The 24,677-nt window shown below is 36.3% G+C and overlaps 1 protein-coding gene across 5 annotated transcripts in view; it reads right to left on the reverse strand.

Annotated features, from left to right (window-relative positions):
• CCSER2 (coiled-coil serine-rich protein 2) overlaps positions 1–24,677 on the reverse strand; it is a 146,705-nt gene that overhangs the window by 18,841 nt on the left and 103,187 nt on the right. For all 5 annotated transcript variants that reach the window (XM_011950417.1, XM_011950419.1, XM_011950418.1 and 2 more), the window contains 2 exons: positions 22,441–22,527; positions 14,963–15,052 (listed from right to left, as the gene is read on the reverse strand). In XM_011950417.1, the coding sequence (XP_011805807.1) occupies positions 14,963–15,052; positions 22,441–22,527 (177 nt within the window). The remainder of the gene's footprint in view (positions 1–14,962; positions 15,053–22,440; positions 22,528–24,677) is intronic.

A 24,677-nucleotide genomic window follows, 5' to 3' on the forward strand; every position in this document is an offset into this window, starting at 1 on the left:
TAGTTTTTTGTATTTTTTTAGTAGAGACGGGGTTTCACCGTGTTAGCCAGGATGGTCTCGATCTCCTGACCTCGTGATCCGCCCATCTCGGCCTCCCGAAGTGCTGGGATTACAGGCTTGAGCCACCGTGCCCGGCCTAGTGTTTACAGATCTTATGAACAGTTTGAAATGAAAAAATTTTTCTCACTTTCCGTATCAACATTCCTTGACTCAGGCATAATCAGATACTTCTTTAAATTTAAGGGTGATTCCACATTGTTCAATATAAAACAGAAACATAAAAGATCCATTTTCTATGTTGATGAAGGGAAAAAACAGCTACAAAAACTAAATTAACAATCTTTAGCATATTCTAGTAAATAAAAATTTTATCTTTTGAAATTATACTTTTTTTTTTTTTTTTTGCTAATTTGGCAAAAACAGCTTAGAACATATTGAATAAGCTGATGACCCCAGATGCTCTCCATAGATACTACCTGCTGTTCTGCTGTTTGTGAAATGTTTTGGTTCAAAGGCTTTTATACTAAACAGATTCTCAACCAAATCCTCCCTATGCGTTTTGCAGAACCAAGTTTCTACCCACTGTACTACTAAGTAAAAAAACTTTCAGATGGGAACTTCATAGACATGCTTAAGAAAACAGTCACAGACTCCTTCATCAAGGAGGTACGCTTACCTTTGCAGGTATGTGGAAATAGCACTGACCTTGGAGTCAGGGAAACTGTTTTTTTTCTTGCATCTTTCCCAAGCCTTGTAACCCTGAGAAAATTACTGATTTGGGGGCCTCAGTTTCCTCATTTTTCAGATGCAGAGGTTGGACTGGTTCATCTCAAAGAACCCTCTTACTTTTAGTTCCTATAGTTTAGTTACTCATATCTGTCCCCATCTCCACTCCAGTAATTTTATAACTCTATTTTTAATTTTGCAACTCTATTTATATGGCATTTAAAGCAATCAACTTTGTATTACATCTAGCAGGAGATCATTAATTCCTGAAGTAATTTAGGTGAAAGTATCTGTCACAGTACCTATAACTTGGCAGGAGTTTTAAAAGATATTCGATGTCCGACCTTCTATAGCCTAAAACTCCCCCAGCATATAGCAGACACTAAGTAACTACTGATTTAAACAAAATTAAATTAATTTACTGTGTTTATCTAGAGATGCAGTTGCAGCATCTGTCAATCCTGGCCACACGCTATAACCACCTAAGCAATTTTAAAAACAAAAACAATGACATCTATCTTCTTTTCCCCAAGACCAACAAATCATAATCTCTGGCATAGCTCTGAGTATGAGAAGGGAAAGACAACTTTGTGAAATAAATACATAAACAGCGCTGCCTGCCACTGCCAAGGGGCACCCATCTATTAGCTTATCAACAGTTGTATGCCATCTGAGCTTATGCCCAGAAAGAGAAAGAATGTTACGCATTTTATTTCTGCCACCTACAATGCTTCCGCCACTTCTCTATCCATCTGTCAAATACCTATGCAGCCCCCTTAGGCTCTTTCAAACTCATTTCCTAAAAGCTTCTCCTGATCTTACCTAAATTAATTATCATCATTCTTGTTTATAAACACCCACAGCAATTGGTGGAATCTTTCTTCCTCTTTTTCTTTACTTTGATTTGCGTATCTTAAAAATTCTTCTACTAAATATAACTACCCTGAGAATAACAGCTCTCTTACTTTCCTTGGTATCAACTACTTAGCTTCTTGTCAATTTATTTATACAGAGTAGAAATAACTCTGATCAACATTTAATAGAAGAGGGAATTCCAGTTTCAAGGAAAGATGGAGTAGAAATACTTCTCCCTTTTCCTGCTGTCAAATACAGCTAAAAACCCTAGGCACTACATATAAAACACAATACTCTGAAAGGTAGAGAAAAAAAGTGAGACCAGCTTGGGACCTAAGGAAAAATATGGTGATTTTCTTTTTGCCTAATGTATCCTAAAATGAGTGATAGAAGCTAGCACCTGCAAATGCCAAGGAACACACAAAAAAATTAAGCCTGCATGCACTCTCTAGTCAAAGGATCAGGAAAGAGGTAGCCTAGCAATGCAGAAAACTTGTATCCAGTAATCTAACACCACAGAAAAACCTGTGGCCCCAGCCCCCATTCCCATCAGAAAGAGAGGACTGGGAAGGCCGGGCGTGGTGGCTCACGCCTGTAATCCCAGCACTTTGGGAGGCGGGCGGATCACGAGGTCAGGAGATGGAGACCATCCTGGCTAACATGGTGAAACGCCAGCTCTACTAAAAATACAAAAAGTTAGCCGGGCATGGTGGCAGGCGCTTGTAGTCCCAGCTACTCGGGAGGCTGAGGCAGGAGAATGGCATGAACCCAGGAGGCGGAGCTTGCAGTGAGCTGAGATCATGCCACTGTACTCCAGCCTGGGCAACACAGCGAGACTCTGTCTCCAAAAAAAAAAAAAAAACAGAAAGGGAGGACTGGGGAGTGTAGGCCTCCACCCTTGCATGGCTGTGACATTTTCTTATGTACTTCTTAAAATATGCTTAGAAAATATTTAAGAAACTTATAAATGGAGGAGGAAAAGGGACTTAAAGGGACATAAGGTTTCTACATGTAGTACACTATATATAGTTAAATATATGTGTGTGTGTGTGTGTGTGTGTGTGTGTGTGTGTGAAATATGCCTAGAGCAACAACCAAAACATTATTATAAAGACATAAACTCAAAACACTATATGTAAAAATGGAATTATTTTAAAAAGTAACTAATATACAGAAAAGAAAACAGAAATGAAAAAAGAAAACAAAAATAAAATAAAATGGCTGACTTACATAGCAAAAATTACATTAAATATAAAGGGCTGAAACATACCATTAAAAGACAGATTGGTAGATAGATCATGGCCTAACTATATGCAGATTACAGGAAATTCATGTTATGTATAAATATATATATATATACTGTAAAGTAAAAGATGAAAAAGATACACCACGCCAAAAAAAATCCAAAGAAATTTGGTGTGCTTATATTATCAAATAGACTTCAGAGCAAAAAGAATACCCACATACAGAAAAAGACCTCACAAAATGATAAAAAGGTCAATCTACCAAGAATACACAGTGATCCTAACAGTACACCAAACTGCAGAAATGTACAGTACCTGAAGCAAAATCTCATAAAACTGAATCGCCAAATCTACAATTACAATTGGAGAGCTCAACACCCCATCCCAACAACTGATAAAAGTAACTAGACAAGAAAATCAGCAATGACATATAAAATTCAAGGACACCACTAACAGCACCTAGTCAATATTTACAGAATATTCTATCCAACAATAGCAAAAAGCAATCTTTTCAAGCATCCACAGAACATTTACCAATACAGACCACAGTGTGGGCCACAAGACAAGCCACAACAAAGTTAAAATAACTGAAATTATACAGAATGTGTTCTCTGACCACAATGGGATCAAATTAGTAATCAATAACAGAAAGATGACAAGAATATGTCCAAACACTTGGATACTAAAATTCATACCCCTAAGTTATCCATGGGTCAGTCAGAGAGGAAGTCTCCAGGGAAAAAACAACAACAACAACAAAAACAACAAACAAACCATATCAAACTGAATGCAAAAGAAAATACATAATGTATAGAAACAGCTGAAAAAATATATAATATGTAGGAAACAGCTGAAGTAGAGACAGAAAAGGGGAAAAAAATCTTCAATAAGCTAAACTGATGTCTTAAAAAATCAGAGAAAATAAGACCAAAATAAACCCAAAGAAGAAAGAAAAAAAAAATAATAATAAGGATAGCAGAAATCAGCAGTTCCGTGGTGTAACCATTCTTTTGCTTCTTTCCTTCTCTAATAAACTCATTTTCACTTTACTCTGTGGACTCACCCAAGATTTCCTGTGTGAGATCCAAGAACCTTCTCTTGGGGTCTGGATTACCCTTTCTGGTAATATATTCCATAATGAACCATGAACAGACAATACTTTGGTCTTCCAAATATCACCTTTTGTCAGGACTCAGAGTTATGAGCGGCTTTCATCACATAGCTGCTTTATGACTGCGCTCCACTCTACCTTGAATACAAGAGACCCTACAAGTTAGGAAGGAATATCATTACCCCTATTAAGCCAAAAGATACCACGGAAGATCGATCTTGGTTGCTCTACAACTTTTAGGATTAAGGGTCCCCTTGTAAAGGGGAGGGGGAAATAGAGGCATCTGAATCAAAGCAATTCCATCTTGAACAGCGGCTAGGTAAAATGAGGACAAGACCAGAAGGACTACATTCCCAGGAGGTTAGGCATTCTCAGTCACCGGATGAGTCACTGGATGAGGAGGTTGGCATTAAGATAAACAGTTCACAAAGACCCTGCCGATAAAACATGATGCAGTAAAGAAGCTGGCCAAAACCCACCACAACCAAGATGGCAATGAAAGTGACCTCTGGTCATCCTTACTGCTCATTATATGCTAATTATAATATATTAGCATGCCAAAAGACACTCCCATCAGCACCATGACAGTTCATAAATGTCATCAGAATGTCCGGAAATTACCCTACATCATGGGTCCCCAAGCCCTGGGCCACAGACCAGTACCAATCCATGGGCTATTAGCAACCTGGCAACACAGCAGGAGGTGAGCAGCAGGAGGCAAGTGAGTTGAAGTGTCATCTGTATTTACAGCTACTCCCCACTGCTTGCATTGTCACCTGAACTCTGCCTCCAGTAAGATCAGCAGCAGCAGCATCAGATTCTCATAGAAGCAGGAACTTTATTGTGAACTGCATATGCGAGAAATCTAGGTTGCTTGCTCCTCATGATAATCTAATGCCTGATAATCTGTCACTGTCTGCCATCACCCCCAGATGGGACCATCTAGTTGCATAAAAATAAGCTCAGGGCTCCCCCTGATTCTACATTATGGTGAGTTCTATAATTATTTCATTATATATTACAATGTAATCATAATAGAAATAAAGTGCACAATAAATGTAATGTACCTGAATCATCCTTAAACCATCCACACCCCTCCAACAATCCTCTCCCCGTCTGGAAAAGTTGTCTTCATGAAACCAGTCCCTGATGTCAGAAAGGTTGGGGACTGCTGCACTATATAGTTTAAAAGAAAGAGAAACCCAAAGTTTTGGGAAATTCTCGTTCCTTTCCCAGAAAACTCATGAATAATCCTTGCTTAGCATATGACTGAGGAAAAAAACCATTAAAAAGAGCCAACCAGCAGCCCTCAGGGCTCTGTCTATGGAGTAACAATTATTTTGTTTCTTTACTTCTCTAATAAACTTACTTTTACTATAAAAAGAGCAGGATCCTTGAAATTGAAAATAGAAAAATAGAGAAAATCAAGGAAACAAAATGTTGGTTCTTTAAAAGATCTGCAAAATTGACAAACCACTAGCAAGAGTGATAAAGAAAGAGAAGGTAAATTACCAAAATCAGAATGAAACAAGGAAAATCACTACAGACCCTCCAGCCATTAAGGTAATAAAGGAATATTATGATAACTTTACGGTCATAATTTGACAGCTGAGAAAAAGGGCCAATTCCTCAAAACCACAAACTATCAAAATTCATCCAAGATGAAAGAAGTTATTTGAATAGGTCAGTAACTATTAAGGAAGTTGAATTTATAACTTTAAAAACTCCCAAAAAAGAAATCTCCAGGCCCAGATAATTTTACTGCTAAATTCTACTAAACGTTTAAAGAAGAATTAACCATTAATTCTACACAATCTTTTCCATAAAGCAGACGAGGAGAAAACACCTTCCAAAGTATTTATGAGGTCAGATTTAACTTAATACAAAGCAGACACAGACAATACAACAAAAGAAAAATAAAGAATAAAAACATTAACCCCCAGAATACAGATGAAAAAGTCTTTAACAAAATACTACTAACTAGAATTCAGGAATATATAAAAAGAACTACATACCATGACTAAAGGGGTTTATTTCAGGCCTATGAGATTCGTTCAGTATTAGAAAATCAATCAGTGCAATCAATAGGCTAAAGAAGAAAACTCATAGGTTCGTAGCAATTACCAAAACAAGAGTAACAAAATCCAACTCACATTCATGATAAAAACTCTTAGCAATCTAGGAATAGTGGGAAACTACTTCAACTTGATAAAAACCATGTCCCAAATATCGAGAGCTAACATCTACTTAAAGGTAAAAGACTGAATGCTTTTTCCCCTTAGATTAGGAAAAAGGCAAGAATCCCCATTCTCATAATTCTTATTCAACACAGTAATGAAAATCCAAGCTGGTGACATAATGCAAAGAAAGGAAATAAAAGACATCATATCAAAAAGTGAGAACACTGTTACTATTTACAGATGACACAATGGTCAACATAGAAAACCCCAAACTACAGGCCGTGCACGGTGTCTCACGCCTGTAATCCTAGAACTTTGGGAGGCCGAGGCGGGTGGATCACGAAGTCAGGAGATCGAGACCATCCTGGCTAACATGGTGAAACCTCGTCTCTACTAAAAAATACAAAAATTAGCTGGGTGTGGTGGTGGGCACCTGTAGTCCCAGCTACTCGGGAGGCTGAGGCAGGAGAATGGCATGAATCCAGGAGGCGGGGCTTGCAGTGAGCCGAGATCACGCCACCGCACTCCAGTGTGGGCGACACAGCTAGACTCCGTCTCCAGGGGAGTGGTGGGGAGGGGGGGAGAGACCCAAAACTACAGAAAAACTCTCAAAACTAATAAGTGAGTTTACTAAGTTCATAAAATTCAAGGTCAATATACAGAAATCGATTTTATTTATTTATTTATATATATATATTTTTTGCGAGGGAGTCTCGCTCTGTCGCCCAGGCTGGAGTGCAGTGGCACGATCTTGGCTCACTGCAAGCTCCGCCTCCCGGGTTTATGCCATTCTCTTTCCTCAGCTTCCCGAGTAGCTGGAACTACAGGCGCCCACCACCACACCCGGCTAGTTTTTTGTATTTTTAGTAGAGACAGGGTTTCACTGTGTTAGCCAGGATGGTCTCGATCTCCTGACCTTGTCATCTGCCCACCTCGGCCTCCCAAAGTGCTAGGATTACAGGCATGAGCCACCGCACCTGGCCCAGAAATCAATTTTATTTCTAAGTACCAGCAATCAGCACAGGGAAAGTGAAATTTAACAGTATCACTTATAACCACCCCCAAACATGAAAAAGAAAGAAATCAAAGAAAGCGTGTAGTGAACTTTGTTCTGAAAACTGAAAAATGCTGATTAAAGAAATCAAAAAGGTTTAAATTAATGGAGAGACATACTGTATTCATAAATTGGGAGAATCAACATCTTTACTATTTATTTAAACAGTTTATTTAAACTGTGGTACATCCATATCATGGACTAGTACTCAGCAATAAAAAGAAACAAACTACTGATGCACACAACTACTTGAACGGATCTCCAGGGTGCTATGCTAGTTTTAAAAAGCCAAGCTCCAAAGCTCAACACTGTAAGATACTATTTATATAAAATCTGAAAATAACAAAATTATAAAGATGTAAAACAGATTTAGTGGTTGCCAGAGGCTAGGAATGGTGAGAGAAAGTGAGAATGGTTATGAATGTAAAGAGGTACCACACAAGGGAAAACGCTGTGGTGGTACAATAGTTGTATACCTTAAATATGATGATCGTTACAAGTTATAAAATGGCACAGAAGCGCACATGCACGCACACACACACCATCACTAATGCCAGTTTCCTGGTTTTGGTACTGTACTATAATTATGTAAAATGTAACTATTGTGGAAAACTGGTTGAAAGATAAAAAAGATTTCTCTACATTTTTTGCAACTTCTTATCACTCTGCAAACTTTGCTTCTTCTAATGGATACCTTAGACAAAGTTTTCAAAAATGCGTTACATAGTTCTGGTATCTGGTATTGAAAAATACAGATTTAGAAACCTGTAAACTTATAACCAATAAACCACTCAATTGCTATAATAACTATATTTAATTTGTTTGTATCCTTAAGAAACAATTCTATTTTTTCGGTTATTGGTTTAACCTGTATCCATGAAAGAAATACAACTAATGTTTTAAAAAAAAAAAAAAAACAGAAGAAATGACAAACAAAAGAATTCTTGTCATAAATTCTGCATGCCACACAATGTCTCAGCAACACAGATGGCTCCTGTCAACATTCAGATCATCAAAATACAGGCTGTATTCCATGGCCAATGTCTAATATTGAGTAAACACTGAATAATTTAAAAATAACGATATGACCAGATCATAAATATTACTTATTTAAAAATCAATGTATATATGATTTTCTCTAAAAATACTTTCAGTGGCACTTAAAAATATAAGTAATAGTGAATACAAATAAAAGGCCTTAGCAAAGAAGAATTCCCTCTGGAACACACACACACACACACACACACACACACACGTGCACACACATGCAACGTCTCTCCAGAGAAATAATGAGCTCATTTAAATTTAAAATCAGGACATTTGGCTGGGCACGGTGGGTGGCTCATGCCTATGGTCGCAGCACTTTGGGAGGCCGAGGCAGGCAGATCACCTGAGGTCAGGAGTTCAAGACCAGCCTGGCCAATATGGTGAAACCCAGTCTTTACTAAAAATATAGAAATTAGCCAGGTGTGGTGGGATGCACCTGTGGTACCAGCTACTTGGGAGGCTGTGGTGGGAGAATCTCTTGAACAGGGAGGCGGATGTTGCAGTGAGCCAAGATCACACCACTGACTCCAGCCTGGGCAACAGAGCGAGATTCCATCTCAAAAAAAAAAGAAAGAAAAAGAAAAAAAAAAAATTGACATTTTTACTACATAAAAATTAATCAGTAATGTTGTCCACTTCCAAATCAGGAAAGATTATGGTCTGAGAAAATGGATTTGGGGGAGATTATTCATAAGGTAAATCTTTTGCCTGCACTGTCTTTTGGTTAGCATTCCATCCCATCTCTCAGTCAAGAAAAAATAGAGTGGAGTTCTTTGCTGAAAAATTTCCATGGTTGCTAGAAACTAGGTAAAATCTGTCTCCTTTGGAAATTATAAACATTTTATGTGATTTTTATGATGTAACTGTGATAGTTTTCTGCTTTTACCTTTTCTATTTTATAAATATTTATGATGGGAAAATACTTGACTCGGTAAATCTGAGGCCCAAAAACCTAATTCTTTTTTTTTGAGACAGAGTTTCACTCTTGTTGCCCAGGCTGGAGTGCAATGGTGCAATCTCAGCTCAACGCAACCTCCACCACCCGGGTTCAAGTGATTCTCCTGCCTCAGCCTCCTGAGTAGCTGGGATTATAGGCATGCACCACCATGCCTGGCTAATTTTTGTATTTTTAGTAGAGACAGAGTTTCTCCATGTTGGTCAGGCTGGTCTCAAACTCCCAACCTCCGGTGATCCACCTGCCTCGGCCTCCCAAAGTGCTGGGATCAAAAACCTAATTCTAAGCACAAAAAGGATAGTTGACAATGCTGACCATATTCCAATTGTTGAACTTTCATAAATTACATATGCATATCTTTTATACATATCAAAACACGGATTAATCTTTCAGTACTATAATTCCAACAGATCACTTTTAATGTATATAAAATATTCTTTTCTTGCCTCTTTGCTATATATAACAGAGTTAGTTCTTAAAAATATGAAAGAAAATTAGCATTAGATCAAATTGTGCCCATTCAGAATTTTAACTAGTAGGCACCCTTTCACACTGATACCAATACAACGGTCTGTGTATTCATACACTCAATTTTCAGAGTAATCCAGGTCAGGTCATTACATGACAGGCTAGGTAGATCCTTTGGGTCTACCCTGTTCTCCCTGCTTAAAGATTCAAGGGGATAAGTAATAAGGCATTTGAAGGTATGAGTCCAGAAATGTTTTTTTCCTAATATTTTGGCTCCTCTGGTTACCTTGAGGTGTTCAAATAAATGGCTTACAAAAGGTACATATCATAAGATTCTACAATTTACTTAATGTGCAAAATATTCATATTTTTAAATACTGTTGTTAAATGCTTTTACAACAGTATTGGAAATACATAAAAATAAATTCAGTCCAAGATAATGCTAATTTTTAAGAATATGCTTGTACATGGATCCATACACTATGTTTAAAAATGGTTTTGTAAGTTTTTATGTTTAAAATGAATCTTGATTTCTCGCATAATCAACATCTGCCAGCAATATTCACAGTAACATCAACTATTTTGATGTGAGTGATTAGGCGCCTTCCATATTGTTATTCTTCTTTTCGTGTTACTCATTTCATCATTGTATCTTGGTATTTTGCCCCTCAGATGAGGGAAAAGAATTGCCCCACTTTCCTCTGGAGGTATCATTTTCTGCTCTTACAGCTCACTCTTGTCTCTTTTCCCTCTTTTTTCTCCACCTAAATCTGAACTCCATCTTTTTTATTTTCCTTCATTTCTTCTGAAAATTGCTTTTACTGACTTGCCCTTTACTTATTGTTCTAGGTGGCTTTCCATATCCATGTAAGTAGATATCATTAGGTCTAGGGCTGCTTTGTCCAAAATGGTATCAATTAGCTACATGTGACTATTTACATTTAATTACAACTAAAGAAAATTAAAAATTCTCTTCCTTAATTATATTAGCCACATTTTCAAGTGCTCAACAGTCACATGTAGCTACAGGGTACTACAATGGATAGCACAGAAAGTTGTATAGGACTGTGCCGCTCTAGAGTAGGGCATTTTCAATTCTGGAATATGACCTATGGCTGCCCTCTTTTTATAATGCAAGGCTCAGGGGAGTTTATAACACTATATTATTGCTTTCCCAAGCAAAGATAGATCCCTTACTCCAGTAAGAAGTGTTTCACACTGTGGTCCTCAATGCTGAAAACACTGTTCTTAAAAACTTATACTTGAAAACATACTGTATTATGCCTACAGCATGGCTTAGGCAGTTCCCAATAGTAGTAGAAACCTTTGTCTTGTCCTAAATGAAGAGGACCCACAAGTGACTACTACTGTTCTCTTGCTGGGTTTAGTCTCACAAATAACAGCCAAACCAAACTTAAACAGTTTTGTTCTTTATCAGTACAGCTCTAACACCAAAAGCACCTGTACCATGAAAGCCAAATTTTACTACAGGCAGAAAAAAACTCCTAAAATTCTGAGGACCAATATATATAAAATCAATACACAAAAGCTGAGGTTGAATATATGCAGAAAATAGCATGATAAAATGGTTTTTAGGCCAGGAGGAAGAAAGAATTTGTAAGATAAGAAACACTAACAGGAATGGTAATTATATAAATAGTTGGGAGTGGCTTCCCAGTACCATCTGAAATGACGGTGTGGGGCACAGGGGGTAGCCCTCCTGCCCTTCTATTCCTCTTTTGTGGAGGGAAATATCAGGGGCTTTATATATATATATATACATAAAATCTAATGACATCAAATACTTGAATCATACAACTTAACATCATGGCCACCAAGTCACTTTCTGATCATACTTTGTTGGTGGTAGTATAAGCCTGTATAAACCTTTCAGAAAAAAAAAAAAAAAAACTGTAGTAATTTATTTCAAGAACCTTACAAAGACCATCCAGCAAAGAAATTAACTCCTTAACTTGATTAAAGGTAATGCATTCTTCGTTTTGGTTTAGCAAAAAATCAAACCAAATAATAATAGCAACCATCATTACCACTACCTATGTAGGTTAAAATGCCACATATACAACAAATTCCATCTAAATAGATATGACAGATGGCACATACACATATACACACACCACCAAAAAAAGGCTGGAAGACCATATACGAAATGTTAACAATGACTGTCATTGCCTAGTATAAGTACGTTAAATTTTTCTTAAGTTGTTTTGCTTCTCTATTTTCTATATTTGTATAGAATAAATATATTGTTATCTCTCAATAAAAATAGACAGGAAAGGAAAAATCCACTTTAGAGTACTTCTCTTTTAAACATATATTTTTTGGCCTCATGTTATTCACAAAGTATCTTTAGTATTCTATTTTTTCATTCTTTTAGTGAGAGGTATTGAATTTTATTATTTCTACTGAGAAAATGACATGTAATTTAATATGTCAAAAGATTTCTTCATACTCACATTAGATTGAATCTAATTTGGTTGTAGAGTTTTCTTTTACACTGTTACTGAAACTATGCCTTTTCAACCAAAAATCCTTTTTTCTCAGTAACTTAAAATACAAGTATGTATGTGGTCAGGCATGGTGGCTCATGTCTGTAATCCCAGCATTTGGGGAGGCTGAGGCAAAATGATCACTTGAGCCCAGGAGTGTGAGACCCCTGTCTCTAAAAAAAATAAAAAAATTAGCCAGGCATGGTGGTACACACCTGTGGTCCCAGCTACTTGGGAGGCTGAGGCAGGAGGATCACTTGAGCCCAGGAGGTCAAGGCTACAGTGGACCATAATTGCACCACTGCACTCTAGCCTGGGTGACAGAGCAAGACCTTGTCTCAAAATAAATTAATTAAATAATTTTTAAAATACAAGTATGTTTCTATGGATTATCACAGTGTACTGTTAAGTCTTCTATGATGCAGTGCAAACCTGAGCACCTGTTTTTTTTCCTCTCAGGGAAGTAAGTCCTTATTATGATCTCACTAAGATTAAGCCTCTGTCTTCCCATCCCAGAGCTATGATTCTTTTCTCTTCTCTATTCCTTCTAGCCTACTCATCTCCTGCAACCATTCAAAAGAAAAGCAACTAAAATAAGACTGCTGTATACAAGTTGTATAAACACTTGCACAAGTCACTTCTGCGTCTTAAGCTTCTTCACATGCAGAGAAAGAGTGTGCTTACTATCATTTAAGCATACCAGAGGTTTCTACAAGCATCTTGAGGGATGGAACTGTATCTTCTTTATATTTACACATCCAAATTAATACAGTGCCTGGCTGGAAGTAGGCACATAAATATCTGCTGAATGAGTTAATGAATATCTGCTTTTCCTCCTTTCCCCTGTTCCACTATTATATTTCTTCTTATTATTTCCTGTTGATTCTCTACTTCAGAGATCTTATTTGCAGCCGTTAAGTGATATCAAAATCCCCTTGGAAAAATCTCAATACATTCAAATTTTTGCTCTGCTGCTGTTGGCAGCAAACCACTCTCCTTCAAAGGCTCTTCAATGTGCTTTTAGGGAAAAGAACCTAGAACTAGCAGTCAAGAGTCTTAAGTTGTAGTACTAGCTCAGCCACTCATTAATTATGGAAACTTTGCTACACCAGTTAATCTCCCTAGCTTTTGCTACCTTAGCTACAAAACAAAGGTATTCGGCCAGATGATTCCTATAGTAACAGATAACAGGGAAAGCTGAAGTCTGGGTTTGTTAGGTGTGCTAGGCTGAAAAGCTGATCTTCACTTGACCTAAGATCATAGTAAAACTAACTCAAGAATACATTCCAGAACAAGTTACTTTTGCCTGATGAGGAGGAAGACTAACATCCAGTTTCCAGAACAGTGAGGTTGAAGGAGCCAGAGGTGGTATAACGATTTCCATGAGGATGGCAAAATGGAACTTATCATGCTTAATGGAATCACCAATCTTCTTAGTAGCTCAGTTAGAAGACATAACATCCCTATGGGTTAAATGGAGACACCTGGAAAGGCCAAACTTCCATCTAGAAGCAAGGGGCATGGTCTTCTATTAAACAACTGTCTGCAAACAGATGAGCTTCCACTGCCTTTAACATTAAAAAATATTACATCATCTTTGTCTCTTGGTGTCTTTTGCTTTCCACGATTCAAACACAACCTTCATTTTCTTCACCAAGCTCCTTGATTCTTTCAACTAGATTTTCCCACATCCTTTGAACCTTATAGACTTATACAACACTTTAACTACATCAGTGTATTCCCAATTTCTTTAAAAAGTACTTATAAACGAAGGAATCTTTCTTTGTCTGTGTATTTCCTTCCCTAATTCCCCACTTCTAGTTCGAAACCCACATATCCGGGATAAGAGAGGATCATCAAACTTTTGTTGAACAGATTAACTCCTACAATCGTATCTTATAAGAGCACACAAAAAAATACTTGTTAGATGAAAAGAAACAAAACTCTTTTATAAACTTTAAAGGCTTATGGCTAAGCTTTACAAACTGAATTGCTGATTATATTAGCCATTACATTTCTCTGTTCCTTTGTGTTACTAGAATTCCACTCCTAAATATAAGGCAAAAGAAGAGTCAAGGCTGACTTATTAGGCAATCTCTTAACAAGAAATGTCTATTACCTGGCCCCAAACAATAGGAGAATGACTAATGTCCATATGATAATTCTCTGGCTCACGCATATCCTGAACTGAGTTCTCAAGAACTCAAATTAAATGATAGAGTATTTTTAGCACTAAACATGTTTTGAGATACAACATTTTTGAAAAACAAATAAGCATGGAACACATAGGTACTTTCTATTTAAAATAAACCATTCCCTAGTTCTGCCTAAAACAAAACTTTTATTGTCTGTATCTTTGTGCATTTATATTTCCTAATACCCTCGACATCTGAGTAATTATAATAAACACATTTAAAAAGTTTTAACAAAAAAGGAATATGCTACATCATAGATTTTCAAAGTGTCATATGCTGCTAAAGTAGGATGACTGCATACAGGACTGCTGCTTCCTTTAAGGCATGTGGAACTACTCTCATAAATACATGCAATAAGAGAAGAGCAGACACGCAAATAAAATGAACCATAGTGTGCAGAATGAAAAAGCTATTAAATGCACATTCACTTACATAAGACACACAAGAGAAGCTTTAGGAAAGCACATAAACACCTAAGAGACAAGCAAAAATAAATTACCTACAACAAAATTAACAGCCATGACAGATTCCAAATTATTAGAGATTGCTGTAAAAAGAGTGAAATAAAACCTCAAAATAGCAAATGACCGGAGAGGAGGCTAAGAGCACATGTTACTTACAGGAATTCGTCTCCAGGGTGTTTGGGTATATTTATCAGCATAAGTGCATTTTTCCTCTTTACATTTTTGGTGGCAGATATGCTGAGTTGCCTAAACAAAAACACAAATTTTTACATTGGTTTAATTCTGCATATACACACCAAGACACACAAGACAAGCTTTAGGAAAACACATAAACACCTAAGAGACAAGCAAAAATAAATTACCTAAAAAAAAATTAACAGCTATGAAAGGAGGTAATCAGGGCTCTTTTAAGGGGTATGTAACCAAATCAACAAAAAAGTCACACATGGCAAAATAGTTCTGGCTACTTTTTTTTGAAGAAAAAACGTTATCTCAACAGCAAACATTAAGGTCTATTAAGTGGTCTCTCATCTTATTCAGGGAGTGAGTTTTAGAGTCAGCCTCAATTCTAACCTTATAAGGTTAGAATTTTGAATAATCTAAATTACCCTTGGCAATCTCTTATATTGTCCATAAAACATACAATATATGATTTTATGTAAATCAATATATAGAGTTAAGTATATGGATGTAGAACATATAGGAATATTCAGCATATAAAGAATACAACTGCAGAATTTACAGTACTTCCCTAAACTGTCATGGTACTACAGTCACTAAAGCTCAGTCTCTTAAATGCATTTTTTATGGGACTCTGCTGGACACTGAATACCACCAGTCCACTTATCAGGATGTCTGTTCTCATGTGCCGTCTGATGAAGCCTCTTTCATGATGTGTCGACTTTACTAGACTGAAATATTTTGAAGAGTGTCAGCCCTTTGACAAGATCCATCTGACCATTTCTGTTCACAAATGATTTCTCCACACGATTCCACTCAAAGCACACTCATTTACATAACACAAAGTAACTTTCTCAAATAATCATCACTTTCAAAAAACATCATTAAAATATTGATAAAGAGAATTCTCCTAGCCAGGCACGGTGGCTCACACCTGTAATCCCAGCACTTAGGGAGGCGGAGGCAGGTGGTTCACGAGGTCAGGAGATCGAGACCATCCTGGCTAACATGGTGAAAACCCGTCTCCACTAAAAATACAAAAAATTTGCTGAGCATGGTGGCGGGCGCCTGTAGTCCTAGCTACTCGGGAGGCTGAAGCAGGAGAATGGCATGAACCCGGAAGCAGAGCTCGCAGTGAGCCGAGATCGCACCACTGCACTCCAGCCTGGGCAACAGAGCGACACACCGTCTCAAAAAAAAAAAAAGAGAATTCTCCCTTAGTGAAAATCTAGAAAATAACCACATTACTTGTTAAACAACTTCACTGGAGGTAGACATACTTTCTCATAGGAAACTAAAAAATTCTTGATTATTGCATCAGGTTAAAATGATACATTTCTACTTTAATAATATTTACCCATATTCAAAATTTTTCTTAACTGCAATCAGATCATTCCAGTTTCCTCATACAAAATAAAATCTAAAAACAAAAATGTCTATCATAGAGACATATCTTCCATTCCTATGAGACAGTCATACAATATAGGCTGGGTACAGTAGCTCACACCTGTTCTCCCAGTACTTTGGGAGGCTGTGGCTGGCGGACTGCTTGGGCCCAGGCACAGCCAGGGCAACATGGCAAAACCAGCCAGGGCAACATGGCAAAACCCTGTATCTACAAAAAACACACATCAAAAACAGTCAGGCATGGTAGCATGTGCCTGTAGTCCCAACTACCTGGGAGGTTGAGGGAAGGATCACCTGAGCTCGGGAGGTCGAGGCCATAGTGTGCTGAGACTGCATCACCACACTCCATCTTGGGTGATATAGTGAGATGCTAACTCCAAAATAACCCCCTAAATTCAATATATAATCGAGTCAACTTACAGTCTCTTGGAATTCACTGTAATAGGATCAACTTTTAACATATATGAGGGGTATATGAGGAACAGAAAGACAACTTAAAAGCATTATTGAAATGAAAGCACTTTACTTATTCCATCCTATTGCAACTCTAGAAATTCAGGCGCTCCTTGATTTATGATGGGGTCACAGCTGGATATACTCAAATATTGCTAAAAATGCACTTTTGACTTGGGATTATTTTCAACCTATGATGGGTTTATCAGGACATAATTCCATCATAAGTTGAGGAGCTTACTGAATGAGTATCACTTTTGTACCATCATATAATCAAAAACTCCTAAGTAGTGGACTGTCTATAATTTATTTTCTGTTCTATATGCTAACACATGAAAAATAATATTTGGCAAATGTAAGAGTTTTCCAAAATTTGGAAAGTCTAGTTTCTAGTGGCACGTCAACATATATAAAATGACTTAACAAATCATTTTCTCACCATCTGCCTTCTTTATTGCTGAAAGACTGTACAGACGCTCACCTTCTATTTGGTCACATATTTGGGGAAGTGTGTCCTCATCTCTTACCCCAAGGAGCTAGATCTTAATTAGTCTGAACCAATGTGATTAATCCCATTCTTCTATGCTTAGGAAGGGGCAAGTAACTCAAATCTAGCCAATCAAACAGGAAAGTCTAGGGTATCTGAGAAAGGGTTTGTTGATTTTAAAAACAGACACTGGAGATAATAGGCCCTTAACCTATCCTTGGGTATTACTGTGTGAGAATGTGACACACAGAGCAACAGACATCTTGTGATCATGAATGGACAGCCAAGAGGATTCCAAAAAAATCCATCTGGAACCTAATGACCAATAAGAAACCACGGAAATGGATGGGACCTACATAATTTCTTGTTGAGTTTACAACTGTTTTTATTTTTAAAATTACTTTTAGTTAGGGACTTTTACTTGGAACTTAAAACATCATAAGGTATGCACTGATTTACACTGAATGATTTAGGACTTATATTAGAGTTGCTATTCATCATGTATCCACGGACCAGGCATTAGGTAGTTTACATGTGTAGTTCTATCACAACGTAACTATCATAACCCTATATGGTCAGTACTACTTTTTTTTTTGAGATGGAGTCTCGCTCCATTGCCCAGGCTGGAGTGCAGTGGCATGCGATCTTGGCTCACTGCAACCTCGGCCTCACGGGTTCAAATAATTCTCCTGTCTCAGCAGGTGTACACCACCATGCCCGGCTAATTTTTATATTTTTAGTAGAGACAGGGTTTCACCATGCTGGCCAGGCTGGTCTCGAACTCCTGTCATCAGGTGATCTGCCTGCCTTGGCCTCCCAAAGCACTGGGATTATAGGTATGAGCCACTGTGCCTGGCCCAGTACTACTTTTATTATCCTCATTTACAGAAGGGGCTTAGGAGAGATTATAGAACTCTCTTCAGAGAACGTGGCTATTAACTTTCAAAGTCAGGATCTGAACTCAGGTCTGTCTTGGCATTTCAAATATACTATACTGCTAGCCCACTTAACATGAGTTCCACTGTCTACGTGTCTCCATGAAGGAAACTCTACACTAGCAATTTCCCAAGATTATTCTGAAGAGTCAATGAGAAATGTATCTGAACTATTATTTAACTATGATATTGCAGTAAAGATAAACAGGCATTCTTAGCATTTTTAAATAAGGTTTGAATAGTTTAACTTCTATGCCTTTCAGTTAATTCTCAGAGCACTGCAATCTGATTTTAAATCAGCATATTTTGAATTCAACACTTTATAATGTCAATGTATTTTTATGAAGGTGTGCATGCAAACATAGGTTGGAGTTGAATGTATATTTTTTTTAAAGATAAAAAAGCATAGAAGGCTATAACTGAAAGGGAACTTGGAAATCACCTAGACAAACCTTCATATTTTGGATAAAGAAAGCACTAGAGAGAGGTGATGGAAACCGTCAGTGCCATTTAGCTAATTAATATTAGAAACAAGTCCTTTAACTCCTAGTCTATGATTCTTCTGATTTTTATTCCTATATTAAGAATAGAAATGTAAAGAAAATTAAAAATTTTTAAAATATAGGTGATTTTAATTTGATAATGTGAAAAACGCTGTTACTTATCTTTGTTTTCAAATGGTTTGCATCTGTTAAAACTCTCTTGGTTTGAACAAGTGACTTTCTCAAGTTCTATAACTAAACTTGATACTATTAAAATCTTTGACTAATTTCTAATTTTCTACTATAAGAAGGATACTTGACCACCTAAACTAAGGCATTCACTTTATAGAGATCACTGCTTGCAGTGAGAAACAGTGTATCTTTTCTAATCCTCTAAATTTATGTTGAGAAAACCACACTAACATTAGTCTTTACATGAACTGTAAAGAAAAGGCCGGGCGCAGTGGCTCAAGCCTGTAATCCCAGCACTTTGGGAGGCCGAGACAGGCGGATCATGAGGTCAGGAGATCGAGACCATCCTGGCTAACACGGTGAAACCCCGTCTCTACTAAAAAAATACAAAAAACTAGCCAGGCGAGGTGGCGGGCGCCTGTAGTCCCAGCTACTCGGGAGGCTGAGGTATGAGAATGGCGTGAACCTGGGAGGCGGAGCTTGCAGTGAGCTGAGATCCGGCCACAGCACTCCAGCCTGGGCGACAGAGAGAGACTCCGTCTCAAAAAAAAAAAAAAAAAAAAAAAGACAATATCACAGAGTTCTCTTGGTATGGGGCCACAGCTCCTCTGCAATTTGTAAACACACTAATGAGATTCTAATATGTTTACAGAGGGAATTTCTAGCTGAATACACCACAGCTTCCCAAGCAATCCATGGGAAAACTATGCACACCACCTAGAAAAACAGGTGGCAGGCTCTTTTACGATAAATATGATTTCTAGGTTGAATATATTGTGTACAGAGAATTTCAAGCTACCTACTGATAAAGATTAATGCTTTCACTTTTCTTTCTTTAGGATGCTCTTCAATATTTCTTAAATCTTTCTAAAAATTATTTTCAAGGTGAGATACTGTTCAGGACAACTGGTACAGTCTCTTCAACACACACACACACACACACACACACACACACACAAGAATGGTTCTAAATTAAAAGAGACTTAAGGGATATAACCAGTTGTGCATAGTCCTAGACTGAATTTTAGTTTAGAGACATCAAAGTACAGGATGTTTTTGGAACAACTGAGAAAATCTTAGTATGGACTAGATATTAGAAGATGTTAAGGAATTACTATTAATTGTTTAGAGATGGTAATATAATTTGAGATATGAAGAGACCTGTTCTTACTTTTTTAAATACACAATCTGAGGTTAAAAGAAAGAATACATTATCAAAACTTCACAGCACAAAAAGATTCATCTTTCATTATTTATCATATGTCCATATAAAGTGACCTTTTTCACAAATCTTTGTCTTATATTTACTTTTCTCATTTTACTACTGCAATCCTAATATTTTTGATGAGAATAATTTTATTCTGTCTCCCCCAATCTTTTCTTTTACTTTTTACACAGAGTCTCACTCTGTCACCCAGGCTGAAGTGCAGTGGCATGATCTTGGCTCACTGCAACCTCTGCCTCCTGGGTTCAAGTGATTCTTCTGCCTCAGCCTCCCAAGCAGCTGGGGACTACAGGCGTGAACCACCACACCCAGCTAATTTTTTTTGTATTTTTAGTAGAGACAGGGTTTCACCATGTTGGCCAAGCTGGTCTCGAACTTCTGACCTCAAGCAATCCACCCACTTAGGCCTCCCAAAGTACTGGGATTACAGGAGTGAGCTACCATGTCCAGCCTCCCCCAGTCAATGTTCAGCCTTATTGTGCCATTTTCCTTTAGCTAAATTTATTTTATACAAAGCTAGTTACTGGATTTTGCTTTAGATCCTCAAGGTAAGTCTCTCCAAGACATCAGACTATTTGCAATTACTATTACATTTGTTATATTTGGTCTAATTTCTATTACTTTAGTTTTGTGCTGTTTTTAAGTTTTCCTTATTTTTCTACTTTGTCTTTTTTTTAAATTTTAACTTTTGCAAGATACTTTACTCCAACCTACTAATAGTTACTTTAAAGCATGTCACAAACATTATTATAATTTATCTAAGTATATTTTTAAAAACTAAGAATGCAGAATATTTGTAGAAGATAAAAAATTCAGTACTTCTAACTTCCTTCAGCATATTCCTTACCTTCTTCCTCAAACTTATTTAATCTGAATGTTTTCCAAAATTAACAGCAACTTAAAAATTTAAAATTAAAAATAATTTTTAATTTCAGAAAAATTAAGGATTTGTAAATGCAAAGAAATTCCAACATTAGAATGATATGTAATTTACACTAGGTAAAACACGCAGTAAGTTTTCTCCAACTAGTGGCTCAGAAGTTTATACCACTTAGTTTCCATTTCACCGCTCATTCATTTTAATCTTTATCTCCTTATTCTTGAGTTATTTTTCAATGTACCTCTCAAATATCTGAAATGTATTAACTAAGTAGCATATCTGTCAAGACATTAAAGGTCAGAATTTACCTTTGCATAGAAATAAAAACTTGCTTGGATATAAAATAAGAGGTTCATAACCTCTTCTCTGAATTGTACAAGACACAATATCCTGTGCTCTGTGATATATTTTTGCAAAAATCGAAGCTTACATAATTTCCTTTGTTGTCTTTTTTCTTCTCCCTGAAAGTTGATTGGGTTCTTGTCTTTGGCTTTGAACACAAACACTGGACCTTATTATTTGCCTGTTTAATTTTGTATGTGACAGGACCTCAATTTGCAATATTATGCTATTTTTTATTCAGATTCATAAATTTTCTTTCTTTAATCATAATATTTGATTTGTCTGCTCTATTTATTCATGAAATAGATCTCTGTGAGCTGACCCCAGTGGTTCAGAGCTCAGTATATCCTTTATATTTTCAGTGAGGTTAATATTTCACCAAATTGCTTTCTTAGACCAAAATGTGCTCTTGACTCACAACAAAGATTTCCTTTTGACTGCTGTGATTTTTAGGTCATTATTTTCTTTTTATCACGGTCTTTTATATACAAACTAAATAATAATTAAATTCAACACACCATATTGTTTTCAAATGAGACTAATATTTGAAATTGCACAATTATTAGATTATAAAGATTCAAACATGACTCTGATGGATCATTCAACATCATCCATAGGAAATAAACATTTTCTTGGAATATCCTTCAATCTGACAGTTATGCAGCTACCTAAATCTGAAGACCCAGGCTAATTCTCCTCAGAGAGAGAGAAAATATCCTGTTCTCAACTCACTAGTACTTGTTTCTTTAAATATATCTGAAGAAAAGCTATTTACCCTTCTATCAATAAAATGAATGCAAATTGGTGAATTTTAAATACCCAAAACTGAGGTCACTGAATCAATGAAGAATTTTCCAAACCAAATACTTAATATTTAGATTAAAAGTTAAATCACACACTTTAATTACAGTGCATATAATCTAAAAATAATATAAAAGTGCAACTTTGAGAGCCAAAAATAAAGCTAAACTCTGATTCTGGCTCAGAGTTTTATGAAAAACACATTTCACCCAGTTTGAAAAGTCTCTATACATTACACTACAATACTTACAAGCTGAAGTTCTAATAGTTGGATCTTTTCATCTTTTTTCTTTATTTCCTCTTTAAGTTGTTTTATTTCATTTAATAAATCTTCAGTCTGAAATATTAAAACATTTTTAGATGCGGTATTTAAAATATCATAATGAGAGGCATGAAATCAATGATGAAGACATAGTAATGAATGAACCATCTGGTCATCTGGGGGGAAATCCTCCTTTTAAAAAAATCACAAGATTTCATCCAATAATGAAGTCTGACATGTTGACAATGAGCAACAGTAGCAGCAACAGTTAGCATTTATTGAGTACTTATTAGATGTTAAAAACTAAGCACTTTCAGGTATTTAAGCATTTGATTCTACCCACACTCCTGAGGTAGGTGCTGTAATCCCTTTTTTACATATAAGAAAACTGGGACATAGGTCAAAGAGTAAAAAAAAAAAAAAAAAAAAAATCGCATACAAAAAAGCAACTTCAGCTAGACTTCAAGGGATACATAAGACTAGCCTGTGAAAGAAAACAAAGGACATGAGAAGTAGAGGCAACAGAACAATTAAAGGCACGGAGGCATTTCGTGGCTGGTTTAGAAATCAGCAAAAAAGATAAATGTGCCTGAAGGATAACAAGGAAGATTCTTTGTCCATGAGCCACTTTTTGAGGAGTACCTCCTGAATCAAAGACAGAACACCTAGTCAATTGGATCTATAAGAAATGCCTAATACTATTAAATGGAAACCTACTGTCAAGTTAAGCAGGAATCCAGTTACATTTCCAAAGTGTTAATCATTATTCTATAGTTAGTCCATTCATATTCATATTACTTTCTCTTTCAAAAGAGAAAGTAATATAAGCAAGGAAATTCAAATATAGATGTGAATAATATCTTTCCAGAGAGAAAAACAAATAAGCAAATAATTAGACTGTGTTACAACAAGCAAAAAATATCATCCCCTTTAGATACATCGGGAACAAAAACATACATTCTCTTTAACAAAGAGATCAGAAATAGACATTTTACAAAGGCTTGATCATATCACATAAGCATCCCAAACAATGTGGAAGATTTTTAAAACGCTATTATGTATACTATAATTGAAAAAGACTTTATTACATACAAAAAATAATCTTCACTTGAATTTTAAGTTTAGGAATCATAAAAATTCATAAAGATAAAAAAGATGCATTGCAGATCATGAAAGACACATTTCTAAGAATACATTTAGAAGGACACATTTCTAAGTTATGTAGCAAATACAGCTACTCAAAAGAAACTATTTATATTTAATTATATAACATTTTAAGGCATCTTAACAAATTAGTTAAAAGCTATTGAAAAATCCATGCAAATATGACAGAGGATTTGTATCTCAAGCATATTAAGAGCCTGTCCAAACATTTAAGATCATTTTTAAGGTCTCAACAGACACATAGCCAGTTCTCACAAATAGACATATAAATGGTAAAATGTTGTATTTAACTTATTGAATAAAGTATTGTTTTATAAATATTAAGTTAGTGGTGAAATACCCAATGTAATTAACCAGACTGCACAAAAAATGGCACATCATTAGACACAGCACTTAACCTTTTTGGACAAACATACAGCTGTATTTTTAAGAGCCTTCAAAATACCTGCGCTCTGATTCAGTTATCCCACTCCTAGGAATCTATGTGAAAGAAATGATCCTAAGTAAGAGAAAACCTGTAACAAGGTGTTATCTGAAAGTTAACAAGTTTACAATTGCCCTATAAGAGGATAACTGGAATAAAATGTAGCAACTTGATGGAACACTATACAGCCATCATTCATGCAGTCACCAGTAGGTTCTGACAGTGTTACACAGGAAATGGACTCAAAAATGAAATCAACAAACAATGTTGAACATTAATAGTCAGCATGTATATAGCACTTGCTATATGGCAGGCACTGCTCTAAGGATTTTTTTTTCCCCCACCAAAACCATTTCATTGTTTTAATTTTATTTTTAATTGACGTAACATTATACATATTCATGGTTTACAAAGTAATGTTTTGATACATATAATGTATAGTGATTAGATCGGGCCAATTAGCATTTCCACCATCTCAAACATTGATCATCTCTTTGCATTGGGAACACTGATTTTATACATAAAGATAGGCAAAGAAGTGACATCACACATCAGGAATGAGGGACTACAGTGGAGTTCCAAAGGATAAGCACAAGATTCAGAAGACAGAAGACTGTGGTAGGAGGATTCTAAGTGT

The sequence above is a fragment of the Colobus angolensis genome, unplaced genomic scaffold (assembly GCF_000951035.1).
Source record: "Colobus angolensis palliatus isolate OR3802 unplaced genomic scaffold, Cang.pa_1.0 Scaffold307, whole genome shotgun sequence".
NCBI classification, from domain to species: domain Eukaryota; kingdom Metazoa; phylum Chordata; class Mammalia; order Primates; family Cercopithecidae; genus Colobus; species Colobus angolensis.